General features: G+C 54.1%; 1 protein-coding gene and 1 long non-coding RNA gene across 7 annotated transcripts; one reads left to right on the forward strand and one right to left on the reverse strand.

The window, feature by feature from the left end:
- Window positions 1-926: 926 nt before the first annotated feature.
- On the reverse strand, window positions 927-9,759 carry RAB37 (RAB37, member RAS oncogene family). Of its 4 annotated transcripts, none has more exons than XM_047081456.1 (9): window positions 9,566-9,759; window positions 6,402-6,512; window positions 5,315-5,356; window positions 4,749-4,815; window positions 4,617-4,669; window positions 3,585-3,650; window positions 2,927-2,983; window positions 2,773-2,849; window positions 927-2,579 (listed from the first exon to the last, which is right to left on the reverse strand). In XM_047081456.1, the coding sequence occupies exons 2-9, from the start codon at window positions 6,507-6,509 to the stop codon at window positions 2,474-2,476; spliced, it is 576 nt and encodes a 191-aa protein (XP_046937412.1). In that variant the 5' UTR covers window positions 6,510-6,512; window positions 9,566-9,759; the 3' UTR covers window positions 927-2,473. The 4 variants fall into 4 exon arrangements, with proteins under 4 accessions (XP_046937412.1, XP_046937411.1, XP_046937410.1 ...); XM_047081455.1 differs by having other exon boundaries at window positions 9,562-9,759; XM_047081454.1 differs by lacking the exon at window positions 9,566-9,759 and adding an exon at window positions 9,316-9,399.
- Window positions 9,336-17,105, forward strand: LOC124513452 (uncharacterized). 3 transcript variants are annotated; one of them, XR_006962389.1, is made up of 5 exons: window positions 9,336-9,424; window positions 11,109-11,337; window positions 15,133-15,420; window positions 15,502-15,575; window positions 16,934-17,105. It is a non-coding gene; the product is annotated as an uncharacterized LOC124513452 (long non-coding RNA). The 3 variants fall into 3 exon arrangements; XR_006962388.1 differs by having other exon boundaries at window positions 15,502-15,540; XR_006962387.1 differs by lacking the exon at window positions 16,934-17,105 and having other exon boundaries at window positions 15,502-15,783.
- Window positions 17,106-17,531: the final 426 nt, after the last annotated feature.

Here is a 17,531-nt window from a genome sequence, read left to right on the forward strand (position 1 = left end):
ACAGGGGCGCTCGGGCCGGGTGAACAACTCTGACCAATGGGAACGCTCAGGGGCGGGGCCCAGTGCTCTGCGCGGCGCCCCGCGGCGCCAGAAGAAAGAAGGCTCAGGAAGTGGAAGTGTTTGTTACCAAGTGGCCGGAGTTGAGGCGGGGGGCGGGGCGAGTTCCTGGTACTGGGCGGAGGGACCCTTAGGCTCAGTTCTGGTTTTCCTACATTTGGCGGGGATTGTGGAGAGCCAACCTTTGGGTAAAGGACTCTAACGTTTTAACAGCCTTTAGCTAAAACCTTGTGTGCACTCCAATGAGGGGTGGGGGCGACTGTTGCCGGGGAAACCGCTCCAGCTCCGGGGCTGCAGGGTCGCAAAAGTCTTATGAACAAGACGAGGTGCACCTCTGACCCAACAAAGTTGTTTGAATAACGACATTTTCCCGTTCGTGGAGTCACTTTGCGTTGTCCAAGGACACGCTTACAGGGGTGCGGGCTCTCATCCTCGCTGGGACTGTGTGAGGGCTCAGCAGGGAGCCCAGGCTTCCCCGGGGCTGCCTACTGAGGACAGGCCACCTAGGACAAGGGTGTGAAGACTGGCGTCAGCGTTTGGCTAGGGAAGTGGGGGAAGAGAGGCAGAACAGAGTCTGGTAATCAATCTCTGAGTACAGCGAGCAGAGGATAAATAGCCCTGGCTTTTTCCAATAGAAAACAAAAAACCAAAAAAAAAACCCGAATGGGACCATCAGATAAACCTTTCAGCTCCTGGCCCGGGGAGAGGCTGGGGTGCCGGTTGGTTAAGGGTGAGGTGAGCAGTTGGGGGCATTGAAGGATGAGGATCAAATGATTTGGGCAGTGACAGTTCCCCCAACATGCATCATTTCAACATGATCTCCCCTGTCCCCTCTCCGTGCGCACCTCAAAGAAGCAGCGGACAGGGTGTACTTTCCAAATTCTGCAATTTAATTCTGAAAACACAAATGCGGCCCATGTGATTCGGTCTCCTGTGACCTGCCTTGGGCCCCAGAAGAGCCCAGCAAGGTCAGGCTCCTCCCTGCTTCGCCTGGGAGAAGCCTAGGAGAGTTTCCTTATCAGGCCCAAGTTGGAGCTGCTGACTCTGCTCAGAGAGCAAGATTTCTGCCTTGAAAGCAAATGCAATAGCCTCAGAAATGTGAAGTGTGTACTTCTTCCTCTATCCTCTCCCTTGCCCTTGGCCTGGAGAGCTAGAGTAAAGGTGCCTCCAGGTCATGACCCACATATCTCCTGTCCACCTCCGTTTGCTGTAGTCAGGGACCTGGGAGACCGGTGACTTTGGCCCTACATAAACTCTGCTGACTCTCACCTCACCCCAGTCTTACTCAAATGACCTTGTTTTGCACACTGTGTTGGTTTACCCAGTAATGGGTGACTTCTCACTCCCTAACTTGGCTCAGTGGGAGGAGAGAGGGAGAGTTTTGGCCTTGGTGTCTGTCTGGAAGCGAAAAGGCATGAGTGGTCAAGGAGGAGACAGCGCTTGGGTTTGGGGGCATATGTGTGGTGGGGTGAGGTTTGCTCAGTTCTGCCTCCCATCTGCTCCAGAAGTCAGAGGTGTCTCCTTAACTGACTCTTAATCCAGTAGAAGCACTGTGGCTGCTAGAAGTAGGCTGTGGGGGTGCATACCTGCCAAAGGTTTGAGATAGGAGAAAAACCATTCCCTGGCTGTGACCTCAGGTGTCTAGGGGCACAAGCAAAAAGGTAGAGAAGACCAGGGGTTCCGGGAGGTGGGGTTCCCCTGGGACCCAAGGTCCAGAGAACAGGAACCAGATGTTTTCGGCTTGTGAGCTGGAGGAAAAGGGGCACCTGTCCCAGAGGGGGGCTAGGAAAGCCAGAGGCAGCCAAACAGACTTAGTCTGGATCACTCCTCCCCGCTGCACCCACAGAGCTCTGTCACTGCCCGATCTCCACATCTCTTATCTTCCCTAGCCTTGGTCTAGCTCCCGGCACCAGGGACCATCTTACTGGGGAAGACTGTTCCCTGGGAGCTGGAGGAAATGAAAGTTGGGGGTCTGCTTAGCCTCTCCAGTTGAGGCGAAGGTGGCCACGGGGTCACATCTGGCCCTCACGCTGCAGAAGTGCGTCACTGCCCTCTGGTGCTGAACTGAAGCACCACCACCCTTGTCAAGGTTAGGAGGGAGCCTCAGCCCCCCAAGTCCAAGTAGCAGAAGGCAAAAGGGCCACCAGCTCCCTGCCTTGTTTTTCTGGTGCCCCGCCTCCCCCCTCCCTCCCTTTTTGTATTACATTATGTGTCATTAGGATGAAATAAATATTTTACCCTCCCCCAGGATGCAGGGAAACTACACAACTAGGGTAGGGGTGGGAGTACAGCTCCCGCTTGGGAAGGGGCTGTCCACTGGGTCCCCCAACTCCCAGCCTCGCAGAATAAACCAGATCTGGGGGGAGAAGGCTGCAACCGCGGGGGCCTCTGGAGCCCCCTTGCAGCCCCTTGGTATTCACAAGACGGAGCAGCAGCTGGGCCGTTTCTTCTGGGACTCCACAAAGTCTCGGATCTGGAAGCTGGGCCCATCGGGCTGCCACAGGGCTCTGTATTTCAGCTCCCTTGAAGAGGAAGAAGCAATGGGCTGGGCAGGGAGTGAACAGCTGCACCCTCTCCACTCCCACAGCTCGGGGCTACTGGACGCAGCATGCACGATGTGGTTGGGCCAGGGGCTGGGCCAGGGGCCAGGCCCTACTGGATTCCCAGATGGTGCCACCCTGCCCTGCACGGTTCTCTTCCTTGCTCAGCTCTTACTTGGCAATGGCCAGAAAGGCTAACTCCACATTCATGCCCGTCTTGGCGCTGGTCTCCATGAAGGGAACGCCGTACTCCTGCCAGGAAGAGAATGTCCTCAGGGCCAGCCTCTGGCCGTCCCCACCTCTCACCCTGCCCACGGGGAGTCACTTACCCTGGCCAGTGTCTCTCCGTCCTCCGAACGGATCACCCTTTCACTGCTCACATCTGCCTGTCAAGCCCAGGTGGGTCACTCTGGGGAAGAAAACCTCCACCCCCAGCTGCCCCTTCTCAGGCCCTGGCTGGCCCTTCTTTTGCCTGAGAAGCAGCCACTGCCTGCCCTCTGCTGGTGGCCTATGGGACTGCGGGTGGTAGGCTTGGCCCGCACCCGCCCCCCCCCACCAGGGTTTCTGCCTTGTTCAGGCAGTTACCCAACTCCCAGCCAGCGGATCTCACTGCCACTTGGTGAGATGGGAAACTGTCCTTCGCAGGGGTGTGGTGACCAGCCTCAGAGAGATGACAGTAGTTGGGGCTAACCTTTGCTACTTTTAGCGCCTCGGCTGTGACCCTACTACTGTGATCTAATCGAGGCTGAACAGCTGGGTGTCCCTGGATCTCTCAGACCGCAGCTTGGGCTTTCCCCGGAGGGGAGAAGCTTTAAGAGGGCAGATGAGATGGGCTGAAGCTGCCACATAAGTCTGACCCTTGCCGTGGAGTCTGGAAAGAAGCCTGTGCTGGAAGGATGTCCAGCTAACCCTCTGGGGCAACTGTGGGGCTGGGTGGAGCGAGTGGTGTGGCAGTGGGGCAGGAGGTGCGGGGATGGGCTCGCTCACCTTGTTGCCAAGCAGCATGATCACCACATCCCTCTGGGCATACTCGTGAATCTCAGTGAGCCAGGCCTGTGGGAGACGACGACGAGCTGAGCCAGGCCCGGCCCGAGACCCAGCCCTTCCCCCCTCCCTCTCCCCAGCCCTTCTTCCGTCCTGTTGGTTTTCCTGGGCTACTCACTGCCCTCCCTGAATTCTCTCATTTGCATCTTTGTACTGGCCTCTCCAGTCTTGATCAGTTTTTCCTAGCCAACCCCAAATGCCGCAACTCCCTGTTCTAGAGAAGCCGAGATGGCAGAGCTTTCTCTCCTAAATCAGCTGGGAGTCATCAGCGATTTCCTGGCTGCCCTGCTGAGGATTCTAAGGCCACTTCAGGGCTCAGTGATCAAAAATACTGTGATTGATTAGTGATGTCTACCAGGAGCATGAAGTCAGAGGTGGCAACGAGTGCCACAGATCTCCATCCTCTTTATAAGCTGTTTTATATCTGTATGTTTTGGTTTCTCCTCCCCCCCCCCCCCGCCAAACCCCACCCCTATTTGCTTGGCAACCCCTGAGGTCGGGCAGCTGTGAAACCTTTATGGTGCTGTGCACACAGTGGGTGTTTGTACTTGTTGAATTTTTATCCCTACTCTCTTTTAATGGTTTGGCGGGGACAGAACTGCTCACTGCCTGAATCACTGTCTTGCAAGCTGGGCTGGATGTATGGGTAGAGACTTTCCTGCCTGGGTTCTCCCCTTGGCCTCTGTGGGTAATTGTCCAGGGTGGAGCTGGGTACTTTCTGAACACTCTGTCATGAAATGCGCTCATGAATCACGGGCAGGGCCAAGCAGGTGGCACAGGCACCCAACAGCCTGCCTGGCCTTTATGCCCACATGCTGCCCAGGAGCAGTTTATTACTTCTGAGTCACAGCTCAGGTGTTTTTCAAAAGGCAGCGGTGTTCTGGGTTCCACCCCTTCCCCATAAAGCAGGAAGCAGTCCTAGCCTGCAGAGGCCCCGCCCCGGCTGCTTCTGGGTGGCCTGTGGAGGGGACCTACCCGGATGTTGTCGAAGGAAGATTTGTTGGTGATGTCGTACAGCAGGAGCAAGGCTGCGGGAGGAAAGAGAGCTCACACAGGGGACGTGGGGCGGAAGGCTGGGCATTACGAGTGGGCTTGGGAAGGACTCACCCTGGGCATCTCGGTAGTAGGCATGGGTGACGCTGCGGAACCGCTCTTGCCCGGCGGTATCCCAGATCTAGGAAGGCACAGACAAATGGTCAGAAGGAGGCAGCCTGCGGGGACTCTGCTGGGTCGAGCGAACCCACTCTGGAGTGTAAGAGATGTGTGGGGAGGTGGGCTGTTTCCTGCTGTAGGTGCTCAGGGCCTTCTGAACATCTGACGGTGCCCCGGAGGGGGGCATTAAGTTCTCAAGCTTGGTCAGGCTATAGCCCCTTCCCTAGCCCAGGGGTTGGGGGTGTCCTGTCTCCTAGAGCATATGAGGCCTGGGAAACTGGCGGGGTGGGGGGGAGCTGGAGCAAGCCGAGGCTAGTCTGAAGGCACGTGGAGCTGCCTTTGATCGAGGGTGCTGGGAACTGCTTTTTCAACAAATATCAAACAAACAAAAGCCGTTTCCTCTGGGCCCCACAGGAAATTGCCCCAGGCGGAGGGCAGGGCTGGGGGCCTTCTGTGGTTTGGGTGAGGAGCAGGGGCGGGGCTCCGCCATCACCCTCCTTCCCCGGCAGCCTCCTTCTCACCTGCAGCTTCACCCTGACACCATCCACAGTCACCACTTTGTTCTGAAAGAGAAAAGGGCAGAGGGAGGGTGGATTTGGAAAGCAGGGGAGGCTGGGGTCCTAGGCATCCAACAGAGCAGCAGACATCCTGCTGGTGGCTCCCCAGGGCTGAAGGGGGTGCGGTGAGCCCGGGAGGCATCTCCAGCCAGATCACCCCTTCAGGGCAGCAGAACCCTGTCTCCAAATATCCCCATGACACAGTTCTCCCTTCTGGGGACTTGTCTGCTAACATGCCAGGGCCGGAGCCCAAGAACCTGCCTGACTCTCCCTAGACCTCAGCAGGCAGCACAGGACTGGGGGAGCCCCCGCCTCTTTCCCACTTCCACTGGTCTCTCCTGGAGCTCCGCCCCCATCCTGCCAAGGCGAGCCCTTAGAGATAAGAAGCACCCCCCCCCCCCCCAGCATCCTGGGCACTACAGAGGCTGGATCAGCAGAATCTGCTTTCCCCTAGCTGCTCACTAGTTCTCCAGAGGGAAGCTTCAGTTCTCCTCCCATTGGGAGGGAGGCACCCAGCCTCTGCACAGCCTCCTTCCCCCCACCTCCAGCCTCGGTTAGACCTTACTCTCCCGGAACCTTTGTGCTATGTCCCTGCTGCAGATCTGTAAACATGGGTTCCTCAAGATGAGAGGGAGGGAGCCTGGTGAGCTGCTCTCTCCCCACAGGGCCAGCCTGGCTCTTCAACCTAATGTAGTGCTGTGCTTCTGGGAACTCCAGAAAGACCAGGGAGACCTCTGAGGCCTTGCCAGAAGGGCCCAGCTCAGGGGGCAAAGAGCAAGGGGACCGAAGGCCAGGAAACTCAGCTCACACCCTGGGATGTGTCTGCCCTGCTCTGGGGGCAGAATTGTAAGACTTATCCTATAGGTGGGCAAGGAGCCCACCGTGCCCAGACTCCTTGAACCTGGCCACCTCTGTGGTCGCTGGTGCCCTCTGGACAGTGAGCCACAGCAGCTCTGAGGAGCCAGGGCAGGCAAGGAGAGGACAGCACCCTGGGCCTGAGCTGTGGTCCCCCTGGCTTGCTGCTGGCAGGAGGAGCCTACAGCCACCTCACCCTGAAGTCTATGCCGACGGTGGCTATGAAGGTCCCGGACAGGAAGGCCCCGTCTTTGAATTGGATCAGGAAACAGGTTTTGCCAACGCCTGAGTCTCCCAGAAGCATCACCTAGGAGATGGGGGCAGAGGCAGTTAATGGGGAGTTGGGTCAAATTTCTGGGCATCCAGGGAGAGAGGCCCTAGAAAGAGGGGCAGAGGGCCAGGGACGGATGCTGTCAGCACTGAGGGGCACCTGCTTCTGGAAAGCCCGCTGCTGCCTTCACCCTGCCTCTCCTTGGCTCAGCTCATTTCTCAGGCCCTCCCTCTGACTCTCTTGTCCTCACCCAATTTCCTGGAAGCCTGTGTTTGAGACCTCAGCACTAACAGGTGAGCAACTGTGCTTGGTGGCCCCAAAGAACCACCACTTACATGGTCTAGACTCTGGCCCCATTCTCCCCTTGCCACACCAAGCTGGGATTCCCTCTCTGTCAGTGTGGATTCTGCATGTGTGCGCCTGGGTGGATGGGGCTATACTGCCCAGAAGCAAAGTGTTAATACCTTGGACAGGGATTCCCACCCACGGGAGGGGATCAGATCTGATGGGGGAGGGCACTGTCATTTGCAAGGGCATATTCTAAAATTACGACTGCTGTGTTTTTTTTTTTTTTTGTCACAACATTTACCTGGAATTTTCTAATGACATTTAATGTTTACAAAAGGGTTGCACGAACTAGGGAGGGTTGAAATTGATACTGAAATGGGGAGACAATGAATCTGAAGTTCCTTCTGCAGAAACCTCTCCAGTGGGACAAATGGCAGCAAACTGGCATCCCCGGGTCCCTGTAGGGGAGGGAGTGTGGGTGTGTGTGTGTCTCTCCCCTTTATTCTTGGCCAGTCACTGCTCGTCTATCTTCTTTTGAGGACAAGTGGGGGCAGGGGAAGGGAGCCCTCTGTCCAGTCATTCCTCAATCTTGGAGACCAGAGGTCTGGACTAATGCTGGAACTTTCCCAATTGGCTGCTTACATACTTAAAGGATTGAGCATAGACTAGGCTTGAGTTACTTTTGAGGCTCTGACCTTGACAACGGAGCCCAGAGGCTTTTCTGGCTGTGGGCTCGATGTACTGGGATTAGCTAGCTTTGGTGGAAAGGTAAAGGGTCTGAGCAAAAGGGATACAGAGGCTGGGGTCCTGGCTTCTAAATGGCCTACTGAGGGACGTTAGGAAGATTCTTAACCCTTCTGTGGCATGGTTTCCACGGTGACTAGAAGGGAGAAAGGGTGATTTCATTGAGGCCTCTTTAGAGTTGGTTAACGCCTAGGACCAATAAACTGCCTAAGACTTGGGAAAGAGCGGCCCAGGGCTGGGTAGGGCCTGCCTGTGGCCCCCATTCCCTCTAATTGGGTCCAAGGAGCTCCAGCCAGGCTCTTCCCAGGCTGGCCTGCACTCAGTCTCCTGGGGCAAGCCTGGGGGAAGTAGGCTGCTGGAGGCCAGGGGTCAACTCTCCACAGATGCTGCTTGGCCCAGGGAGGGGGGGGGCGGAGGGGGGTTGGTGGAGAGCTGGGGGCTGGGGAGCCCTTGGAGCCTGCGCTGCTCCCTGGCTCTGCATCCTAGCCCTTGAGCGGGGAGGAGGGAGGGTGACTCCAGTATACTTTATAGATCACGACCGCCTTAAACAAAAGATGCCCACCACCACCCACCCAGCCAGGCAATTCTACCAAACACAAACGGCTGCCCAGCCTTGCCACCTCCTCGGCAAATGGCCCAGCTGGACTGTCAGGCCAGGAGGTCAGGTGGTCCCCACCAGCCTAGGGGCTGGCCCTTAGCAGCTCCCCCTCCCCTGAGGGCACAGGGGCCCATTTCCTGCCACCAGCCCACACAGGACGCCTATCTTAACGGCTCTGGGTGAGTAAGTGACTTACAGACTGGCTTCCCCTGAAACAAGGGGGGGTGGAGGCCTCAGTTCCTGGTGAGAGTAAGCCTGGGGTGGGGGTGGGGGAGGAAACCGAGGCACAGAAAGAGGCAGGTCTCTTTCAAGGCCACGCAGCATGAGGCAGGGCAGCCCTCACTCATCCCCAAACTTGCAGAGGAAGATTGGAAGCCCTGGGCTCCCTCAGCACCTCTTCCAGAGTTCTGGGTACCCGCCTCCGCCATGCGCCCCAGGGTGGGGGTGGGTGGGGTGGGGAGGTGTCTGTCCTCCACCTTCACCTGCTTCTGTAACAGGGCAGCCCTCTAGAGGAAACCGGCCTCAGAGAGCTGACTTCAGCTCCCCCATGGGGGACTTGTGATGAACCAACAAAATCTTTCTCAGGTTCTAAAAATTCCCAGGTGGGCCTGCATTTTGGTTAGCAACATCCTCCTGGAGGAAGGCGGGAGGAAATGGCTGCAGCAGTGGAAAGGGAAGGGGTAGGGGTTGGGGGCAGCTGGGGACCTAAAGAACTTCAGGCCTAAGGCCTTGAAACTGGATGTTAAGTCTCAGGGGAGAGCTTAGCTGGGAAAAGGGCGTTAACGACAACTGCTCCGCCGCCAGGGGGCGTCCTCTCTGCGCCTCCAGGCATCCCTATTTCCCACCATTCGGGATGCCTGTGCCCAGGAGGGTTGAGCGCTTAACCTTTACGCAGAGGCATGGGGTTCCCGGGAGATCATATCGCCCGGGGTGTGCAGAAGGAAATTGGGTTGGGGTCCGCTGTGTGGGCAGTCAATCGCTCCTTCCGACCTTCCTCTTCCCACCCTCGCTGAGCCAGCCCAGACGTCGGCAGTCTCCACCCTTCCTCCCTGCTCCGGGAGACCCGACTCCCTGGGGGAAGGGCTGAAGGCAACGCAGACGCAGCCAGCCAAGAGGCTTGGGCCAGGGTCTCAGGGCAAAGGGCGTGGGAAGGGCTGGCCCTCAGAGCCGGTTGGGGAGTCCCCAGTACTGGGCACAGTGCCCACCCACCTTGCCCGTGACATCGTAGCTCGGACTGCAGGGCGGGGAGTGCTCGGGCGCCTCTCCATCCCGGGTGGCAGCGGCGCCAGACATGCCCGTCACGTCCCCTGGACGAGAGGTGAGCTAGGACTGGTGGCGGGCGGGGGACAGTGCTGGGACCTCCCCGCCTTAGGCTCCACCCAATCCTTCCCCCCTCCACCGCCCCGGCCCGGACCCCCACAGGCTCCTCCCTATGTCTCGCCACCCCGAAGATACCTGCCTGGTGCAGGCTGTCTCGCGAGGGCGCGCACAACCACAGGTCAGCGCCAGAGGGGCAGGCGTGCCCCGAGCAAATTGGGCCGGCTTCGTGCTCCGAGGACGTGGAACGAATCCAGCCCGAGGACCGGTCCCCAAAGGTCGCAGGCTGCCCGGGCTAGGTTCCCACAGGGAGCCGTCTCCGGAAACCTAGCCTGTAGCGCTAGGTCTGGCAGCGCTGCGACCCGGGGTTCCGCGCCCGGGTTCCCGCTGCCGCTGCACAGCGCGGCCTGCAGGGGGCGCCCGAGCCCCGCCCAGCTGGCGGCCGACCGGCGTCCCCCGGTCGCGGTTGGGGTGGGGGTGAGGTTGTGGGCTGGGAAGGCCCCGGTGCAGCGAGGCACGATTTTTGAGAGGAGGCGTGCATTCTGAGCACAGCGCACAGGCAGTTTTGCTTTTGCTAACGCACCCCAGCCCGAGCTCCTCTGAATGTAATTTTATTTACCCACCAGAATTCACCTTGCAGCACATTTACAACTGTGGCTTTTCGCGGCCCCTGGTGGGTGCTAGGGTTTTGACCCTTTAGCACAGATCACCTCTCATTTCTCCCTGACGTGTTGGGCTGTGCCCCGAATGTTCCAGCATGGGAAAGCCTCCCCCGACCCCAAACCTCCCAATCTCGGCGCCCCTGAAGGCAGGGCTGGCCCTATTCACCTGTGCTCCTCAGCCCCTGTCCCTGAGCAGGCCTTAAATATTTAGTAGTAAATGAATTCATGGAGTTGTGGATCATTTTGAGCAGTCTCAGGGACAACCCAGGAATCCTGCAGTTCCTGGTGGCAGACAGTGGGAGTGTGGCCTGGGCGGCCCTGCCCTGCGCTTCAGGGGCTAACCATTTAATTACTCCTGTGCCAACATTCTGCACAAGCACCCACAGCTTACCATGGAACTGGGTGGCTGCATTACAGCGGGACTGACCGAAGGCTGTGTCGGGGGAGAAGGGCATCAGTACCTCTTGACTTAAGTGCTGGCGGTAAAGCGCAAGGGGCAGATGTGGCTTATGGGTGACTATAGGCCTGGTGGGGACTGTGTGTACACATTCCTCTAGCCCTGTGAGTCTTGGCATTGGCCAGAGCTATTTTCTGGAGCTGGGCTTGCCATAACCTCTTGTGTACATAGGGTGGGGCTCAGAGAGCCACCTACGGGATCAGAACTCTGCAGATGTGCGTTTATTGCCTGCTACTCAGAGGCAAGAGTCTCTTGCTGCAAATACAACCCCAGTCCATTCAGTGTCTCAGGCTCTAAGCTCCTGAGAGCTCACGAGAACCCCGCAGGGGCAAACGTTTTCAGAGCCAGAGGGTAATGGCCGAGGAGAAATGAGAGAAAGGAAGTGAGTGACGTGGCCCTCGCTCACCTTCCACTGCAAACCAAAAGACTCTGTTGAGGCCCCAGCCCCTAGTCCCTCAGAATGTGACCTTATTTGGAAAGGGGGTTGTTGCAGGGATGATTAGTTAAGGTGAAGTCATACAGGAATAGGGTAAGCCCTTAATCCAACATGACTGATGTCCTTATAGGAAGAGGAGCGGACACGCAGGGAGAAGCCGGCCATGTGAACACAGACGCAGAGATCCGAGTGGTGTATTTACAAGCCAACAAATGGCGAGCATCACCAGGAGCCACCAGAAGCTGGAGGAAGCAAAGAAGGAGACCCCCGCCTCCCGCCCCCCAGAGCCTTCAGAGGGCTTCTAACTTCCAGCTGTGGTTTGTGTTGTTGGCTCAACCAGGATCCTCCTTTGTCCTGTGGTAGGTTTGGGAGAGCCGGATCTGTCCTGTCTCCGCCTGCTTTGGGCTCTCAGTGTGATTACACGCTTCCTTCCTTCTGATGGGCCAGTCGTCTTGCTTTTCTTACCAGGCTAGTGGCAAAATTTGGAGGTCCCACCCCTCTGCATCTGTGGGGTGTGAGTCACAGTCTTTAGGTCCTCATCCACACCAACATTCATCCCACTGTGCACCCTCTGAGTCTGACAGGCAGAAGGATGGGCACGGAGTGGGGGAGAAGGCTGGTGGCTGTGAGGGCTCCCCCTGACCTTGTGTGCAGAGGGGCAGACTGGGCATGGGCCTGAGGTGGGGGATGCCTGGCGTGGCAGCCTGGTCCAAGGCTTCAGGAATTGTCTGGGAAGCCTTGCTCTCCTGGGACTCAGCCCTGCCCTTCCCAGCACTCTGGAGCCTGCTTATGGGAGAAACCTGCACTCTCTGGCCAGGCTCTCATTTCTTTTTTACTCTGAATCCCGGCCACCACGAGTCCTCGCCTTCCTTGCTGTGACCCAACCAGAAAGCCTAGTTTCTGGGGTTCCCCTTCTCTCTTCCCGCCAGTGTGACCATCCCAGTCCCGAGTGTGGTCCTACAGGCCCTGTGCCCTGCTCTATCCTGATCCCGAGGAGATCCAGGAAGAGACAGAGTGCTAAAAACAGAACTTTGACCCTTGGCCTGCCAGCTCCCTAGGACCCATGTGACAGTGTTAAATTTGGACTGTACTTAAAATTTTAAGCCGTCCCTTTGCCTCTCCATATTCTTATTGCCCTAGAAAGTAGACCTGAGCAATCTATATCAAGATATCCTTTCTAGGGGTGCCTGGGTGGCTGAGTCGGTTAAGCGTCTGACTCTTGATTTTAGCTCAGGCCGTGATCTCACAGTTCGTGAGTCCGAGCCCCGTGTTGGCCTCCATGCTGACTGCGCGGAGCCTGCGTGGGATTCTCTCTCCCCACCCCTCTCAAAATAAATAAATAAACTTAAAAAAGGAGGCATTCTTTCTAGTTTCCAGTTGTGTTCAGCCAAAGGGGAGCCCCAGGAGATGTGGGAACAGGAGGAGAGCAGGGTAGGGGGGGAGCTGACTTGTATCCTGGGCTAGCTCCGGGAGGGTTACCATGAGTTGCCGTGTTCTTCCACTGAGGGTCACAGGTCCTGCCGGCCAGCTCTCTCCATGAAGCCTTGTGTCCCTGAGCTCTGGCTTCGGTTCCCTCCCCTCATTTTTTTAGGCTAGGGTTGGAGTGGAGGCCCTGTGTATGCACGGCCACTGCACCATACCTCCTGGTTCCCCAACACCCTGCTTCCACCTTGGTAAGTAGTCTTCTTGTTAAACCTCCCTGAATGATCCAATGTGAGTGTCCACCTGCTTCCTGCTGGGACCCTCACAGATACACACCGGGGCCCCAGAGTCTGGGAGGGCTTACTGTGAATCCGATGCCCACGGTGGCCGAGAAGGAACCAGGGATGAACTTGCCCTGGTCGAACTGAACCAGCAGAGATGTCTTCCCCACACCGCTGTCACCCACCAGGATGGTCTGAAAGGGAGCAAGAGAGGGGTGAGCGTCTGCAGTGTGCATGGGGCTTCTGAGATGCCGTTGTGGCTGTGGGAGCAGGCTCCTTCTAATGCACACACACACACAAACACACACACACACAGAACTCTTGATTTCCTATCAAAGTCACTGAAGAGGCATGAAAGCATAGGAGAAACCTTGTCACCCCATGTTGATGAACATCTGAAGGGACCATGAGAACTTGCCTCTCAGACTTCCGACCAAGAGGGCATACTGACTGACACCCACTGTGCTCTCCGTGGTCCCCCACAGTGTGCTTGCACTAGGCCGTGCTTGTTACTGGCAGTTCCCAGTATGGTAGGGGCACTGAGGCAGGTCTGTCACTGGGAGCCACAAGATTCCCCTAACGGCCGAATTTGGCTTGAGGATTTCCTCACCATTTCACGGATCCTTCCAGAGACTTTCACACAATCTTCCTGCCCTTTCTCCTTCGCTTGGGGTCATACCTGCCTCATGATCTGCGGGCTCTCCCCACCTCTCCCAGCTTCCTACCCGATTTCTTTCATAAGTATCTCACCTAATAAAACCCCTGCACTTGTAATTCCCTTTGGCACCAGCTTCTCGGAAGAGAATGTCTGGAGACATGCCTTGGGAAGAGTTTATACTTGGTCATGGAGCAGGGCATTGGAGACACAGCATTTCAAGGGAAACAGAGTTTCAGAAAGAAGGGCCTGGCTCCTTTTGTACAGGAAGGAAGCAGTGGGGAGAATTAGCCTGGGAGGTCAGGTGCTATATTTGGAAGAAAAATCATAAGCAACAGACAGGAAATATACATGCACCTGGAGGCCTGGGACTCAACAAGCTCTCAAAGAATGAATGAATGAATGAATGAATGAGTGGGTAAATGCCTTAGTTTCAAAATGGATAGTAGCTACTTTCCAAAGACAACCCTTCAAGATCACTGGAAAGGCTTAAGAGATGCCAACTTTAGCTGGACTCGTAAAACCATAAAGATATAAAAACCCCAAAATGTAAAAGCGTAATGATGGACAGGTTCTCCTGGGGTTGGACCCATGGCCCCAACATTGTTTGGCTCTGACAGTGGCACTGAGCTAGCAGCAGGGCAAACATGGGATTGTTTGTGATGTTGACTTTGAATGTCCCCTGACTTGTGGTCCCCCCATACCCATTTCCAAACCAAATTCGATTCAGCTTTTATTTCCTCCTGGGTTAAAGGGCTCCATTTGCTTGTTGTGTGCAGTGGCTTTAATAATTTACATCTCAGGGGCCCTGGGTGGCTCAGTCAGTTAAGCTTCAGCTTAGGGCATGATCTTGAGGCTCATGGCTTTGAGCCCCACCTCCGGCTCTATGCTGACAGTGTGGAGCCTACTTGGGATTCTCTCTCTTTCCCTCTCTTCCTGCCCCTCCCTCACTTGCACTTTCTCTCTCTCTCAAAAACAAGTAAATGAAAACAATATAATAATTTACATCTCAAATCCAATTTCCTCAGGCTTGAAGAGGGGCTTCCTAGAAAGACTATTCCAGAATGTAAAGGTTCAGTCCGCTCATGTCTACCTTCTTCATTTATTAAAGGATATAACGTATTGACATTCTTTTCCCCTTTATTCTTTTCCTTTTCACGGGGAAGGATTCCCTTTCTTCTCTCCTCATATGAAAACATTTCCATCTTAATGGGAATTTCTCTGGTTTAGTGGGAACACGGTTCATGGTGACAAGGTTCAGCATTTCAGGTCCTGCTGAATCCTGTCTGGGGGCAGGGGCAGGATGCTGCCACCATGTTTTGGTGCAGAACTTCTGAGAATCCTATGTTCAAACGTGGCTTCTTGATTGGGAGGAAGATATATGTGTCAAGGTAGGAAGTAGGAAGATAGGATACACTTGATTTGATCAAATTAAAAAAAAATTTTAATGTTTATTTATTTTTGAGAAAGAGAGAGAGCATGAGCTGGGGAGGAGCAGAGAGAGAGGGAGACCCAGAATCTGAAGCAGGCTCCAGGCTCTGAGATGTCAGCACAAAGCTCGAGGCGGGACTTGAACCCACAAATCGCGAGATCATGACCTGAGCTGAAGTCAGACGCTTAACTGAATGAGCCACCAAGGTGCCTCTTGATTTAATCATTTTAAGCTTGCATTTAGAATAATAAAATATTGAGACATGTGGTCTATGGGTGTCCATTTGTATTCTAAACGTTATGGATGAGGCTGCCTAAATCCATTACCTTAGATACACTATGGAGTTATTCTCTTCACTCAACAGCTGCCAGGATTTTCCTGAAGATTCTCCAGGTTGGCCCCAAATCTCACTGCTTGGAGAAGCTGAATGTCAACTTTGGATCCAGAATTTCCATTGCACCTTCCCTCCTCTGAAGCATTTGTGAAAATGTTAATTAATTGTGGTTCAAACAGAGACCTCTGTGCCAACTCTGCCACCATTCAGACAAGTGTTTCCGTTCTGTCTTAAGTCAGTTGGTTTATGTTTGTATTTGGCTCCATCCATTCCGAAAGGAATTTGAGGAATTCAAAACCCGCCTACACCAGAGGCCAGGTAATGATACCGCCTGAAGCAATCTTCCGCCCCAGAGTGACCTGGCTTGTTCCTATATCTGAGCGTTACATTTGCTTTTAGATTTCCTGGCATCCACGACAAAATGGGAAGCCAGATGGGGTATGTAGTACTTATTGCCTGAGTCTTCTCAATGAGTGAGTATTTTCTGCCGGCGTGTGATGTGGAGAGGAATCTCTTATGTGGATTCTTATATGAGGGGCCTCTAGTGACAAAATGGAAGAGTTGGGATTTTGCAGAGAAGGTGAAGCTTTTCCTATAGCTTTTCTATTGACTCTTTTTTTTTATAAAAAAATTTTTTTAATGTTTATTCATTTTTGAGAGACAGAGAGAGACAGAGCATGAGCAGGGAAGGGGCAGAGAGAGAGACGCAGAATCCAAAGCAGGCTCCAGGCTCTGAGCTGTCAGCACAGAGCCCGACACGGGGCTCGAACTCACGAACTGTTAGATCATGACCTGAGCCGAAGTCGGGCGCTCAACCGACTGAGCCACCCAAGTGCCCCTCTATTGACTCTTGCTAAAAGCCAAGGCCTGACATTAAATCACACTTCAGCAGACACTTCTCAGTGGGAGCTGGGCAAATGTTGCCTAAGCGCTCTGCTTTCCTGTGACTTCCTGACTCAAGGGGAACACTTAGAAAACCTAGGTGAATGGGGTGGTTACCATGGCTCCTAATTGACTCTGAGCCACCTTCTTAATCAGACAGGGAATTCAGATGCCATAAAGAAAAAGATAGATCTGACTGTACAGACATAAAAATGTCCTGGTTGACAGAAGATACCAAAATGAAATGAGAAATGATGGAGAGGAAGTATTTGCAAGATGTGTGACAGACAAAGGGTTAATACACGTAGTAGTGTAAAGAGCTCTCAAAAGAAAATCTCAGTAGGAAAGTGAATAAAGAATATGAGTACATAGATTTTGTGTGTGTGTGTGTGTGTGTGTGTGTGTGTAAATGTGTGTAAATGTGTCAACCTGGCCAGGCTATAGCATGTAGTTATTCAATTAAACACGAATCTCTATGTTGCTGTGAAGGTATGTTATAGATGTACAGATTATATATTACAGATATACAATCAGTTGACTTGTAAATCTTCAATAATCTGGATCCAATTAATTGAAAGAACTTAGAGCAAAACTGAGGTTTCCCTGAGGAAGAAGAAATTCTGTTCAAAATTGTAGCATCAGCTTCTCCCTGAGAATTTTCAGCCTGCCAGTCTACCCTACAGATTTTGGACAGGCCAGCCCCCCAGAGTCACAAAACCCAATTCCTTGAACTAAACATCTCTCAGTATATTTCATCCTGGTATGTTTCTCTGAATCAATATAACATATAATGCTTTGGTAAAAGTATGATAAGGGTCAACATTGGCTGAGAGTTGGGGAAACAAACACTCGTACTTACACCATTGGTGGGAACATACGTTGGGGCATTTGGAAGAGCAACTGACAATATCTACTGAAGTTACAAATGCAAATTCCTTTGTCTCAACAGTTCTATGGCTTTAGTGCACAAGTTCACCAAGATATGTGTACAAGGATGTTCATCGCAGCATTTGTAAGCGCAAATAATCCAGCAATTGGGACTGCTTAAATAAACTGTAGGGGTGCCTGGGTGGCTCAGTCGGTTGAGCATCCGACTTCAGCTCAGGTCATGATCTCGAGGTCTGTGAGTTCGAGCCCCACGTTGGGCTCTGTGCTGACGGCTCGGAGCCTGGAGCCTGCTTCCGATTCTGTGTCTCCCTCTCTCTCTCTGCTCCTCCCCTGCTCACACTTGGTTTCTCTCTCAAAAATAAATAAAGATAAAAAAAAACTGAACTGTAGAATATCCATATAGTGCAATACTGCGAAGCTGATAGAAGAATGAGGTAGGGCTGCCTGGCTGGCTGGCTCTGTTGGTAAAGCATGGGACTCTTGATCTCAGGGTCGTTGAGTTCAAGCCCCACATTGAGTGTAGAGATTACTTAAAAAAAAAAGAAAAAAAGAATGAGGTAGATCTATATGTGCTGTTTGGGAAAAATGATATTATGGAGTAAAAAAAGGAGCAGAAAGATATGCTTGTGTGCTGACTTATGTTGACTTCACCTAGATAC

The sequence above is a fragment of the Lynx rufus genome, unplaced genomic scaffold (assembly GCF_022079265.1).
Source record: "Lynx rufus isolate CCGP_SWC_20201006 ecotype Redwood Valley unplaced genomic scaffold, mLynRuf1.p SCAF_18, whole genome shotgun sequence".
In the NCBI taxonomy this organism is placed as follows: domain Eukaryota; kingdom Metazoa; phylum Chordata; class Mammalia; order Carnivora; family Felidae; genus Lynx; species Lynx rufus.

Excerpts from the sequence above, each read along its gene's own strand:
- RAB37 (XM_047081454.1), bottom strand. The coding sequence starts at position 9,399 with ATGTCTGGCGCCGCTGCCACCCGGGATGGAGAGGCGCCCGAGCACTCC. Across the intron at positions 4,816-5,314 it reads GTGTCAGGGTGAAGCTGCAG|ATCTGGGATACCGCCGGGCA; the intron begins GTGAGAAGGAGG and ends GTGCCTTCCTAG. Across the intron at positions 4,670-4,748 it reads CTACTACCGAGATGCCCAGG|CCTTGCTCCTGCTGTACGAC; the intron begins GTGAGTCCTTCC and ends TTCCTCCCGCAG.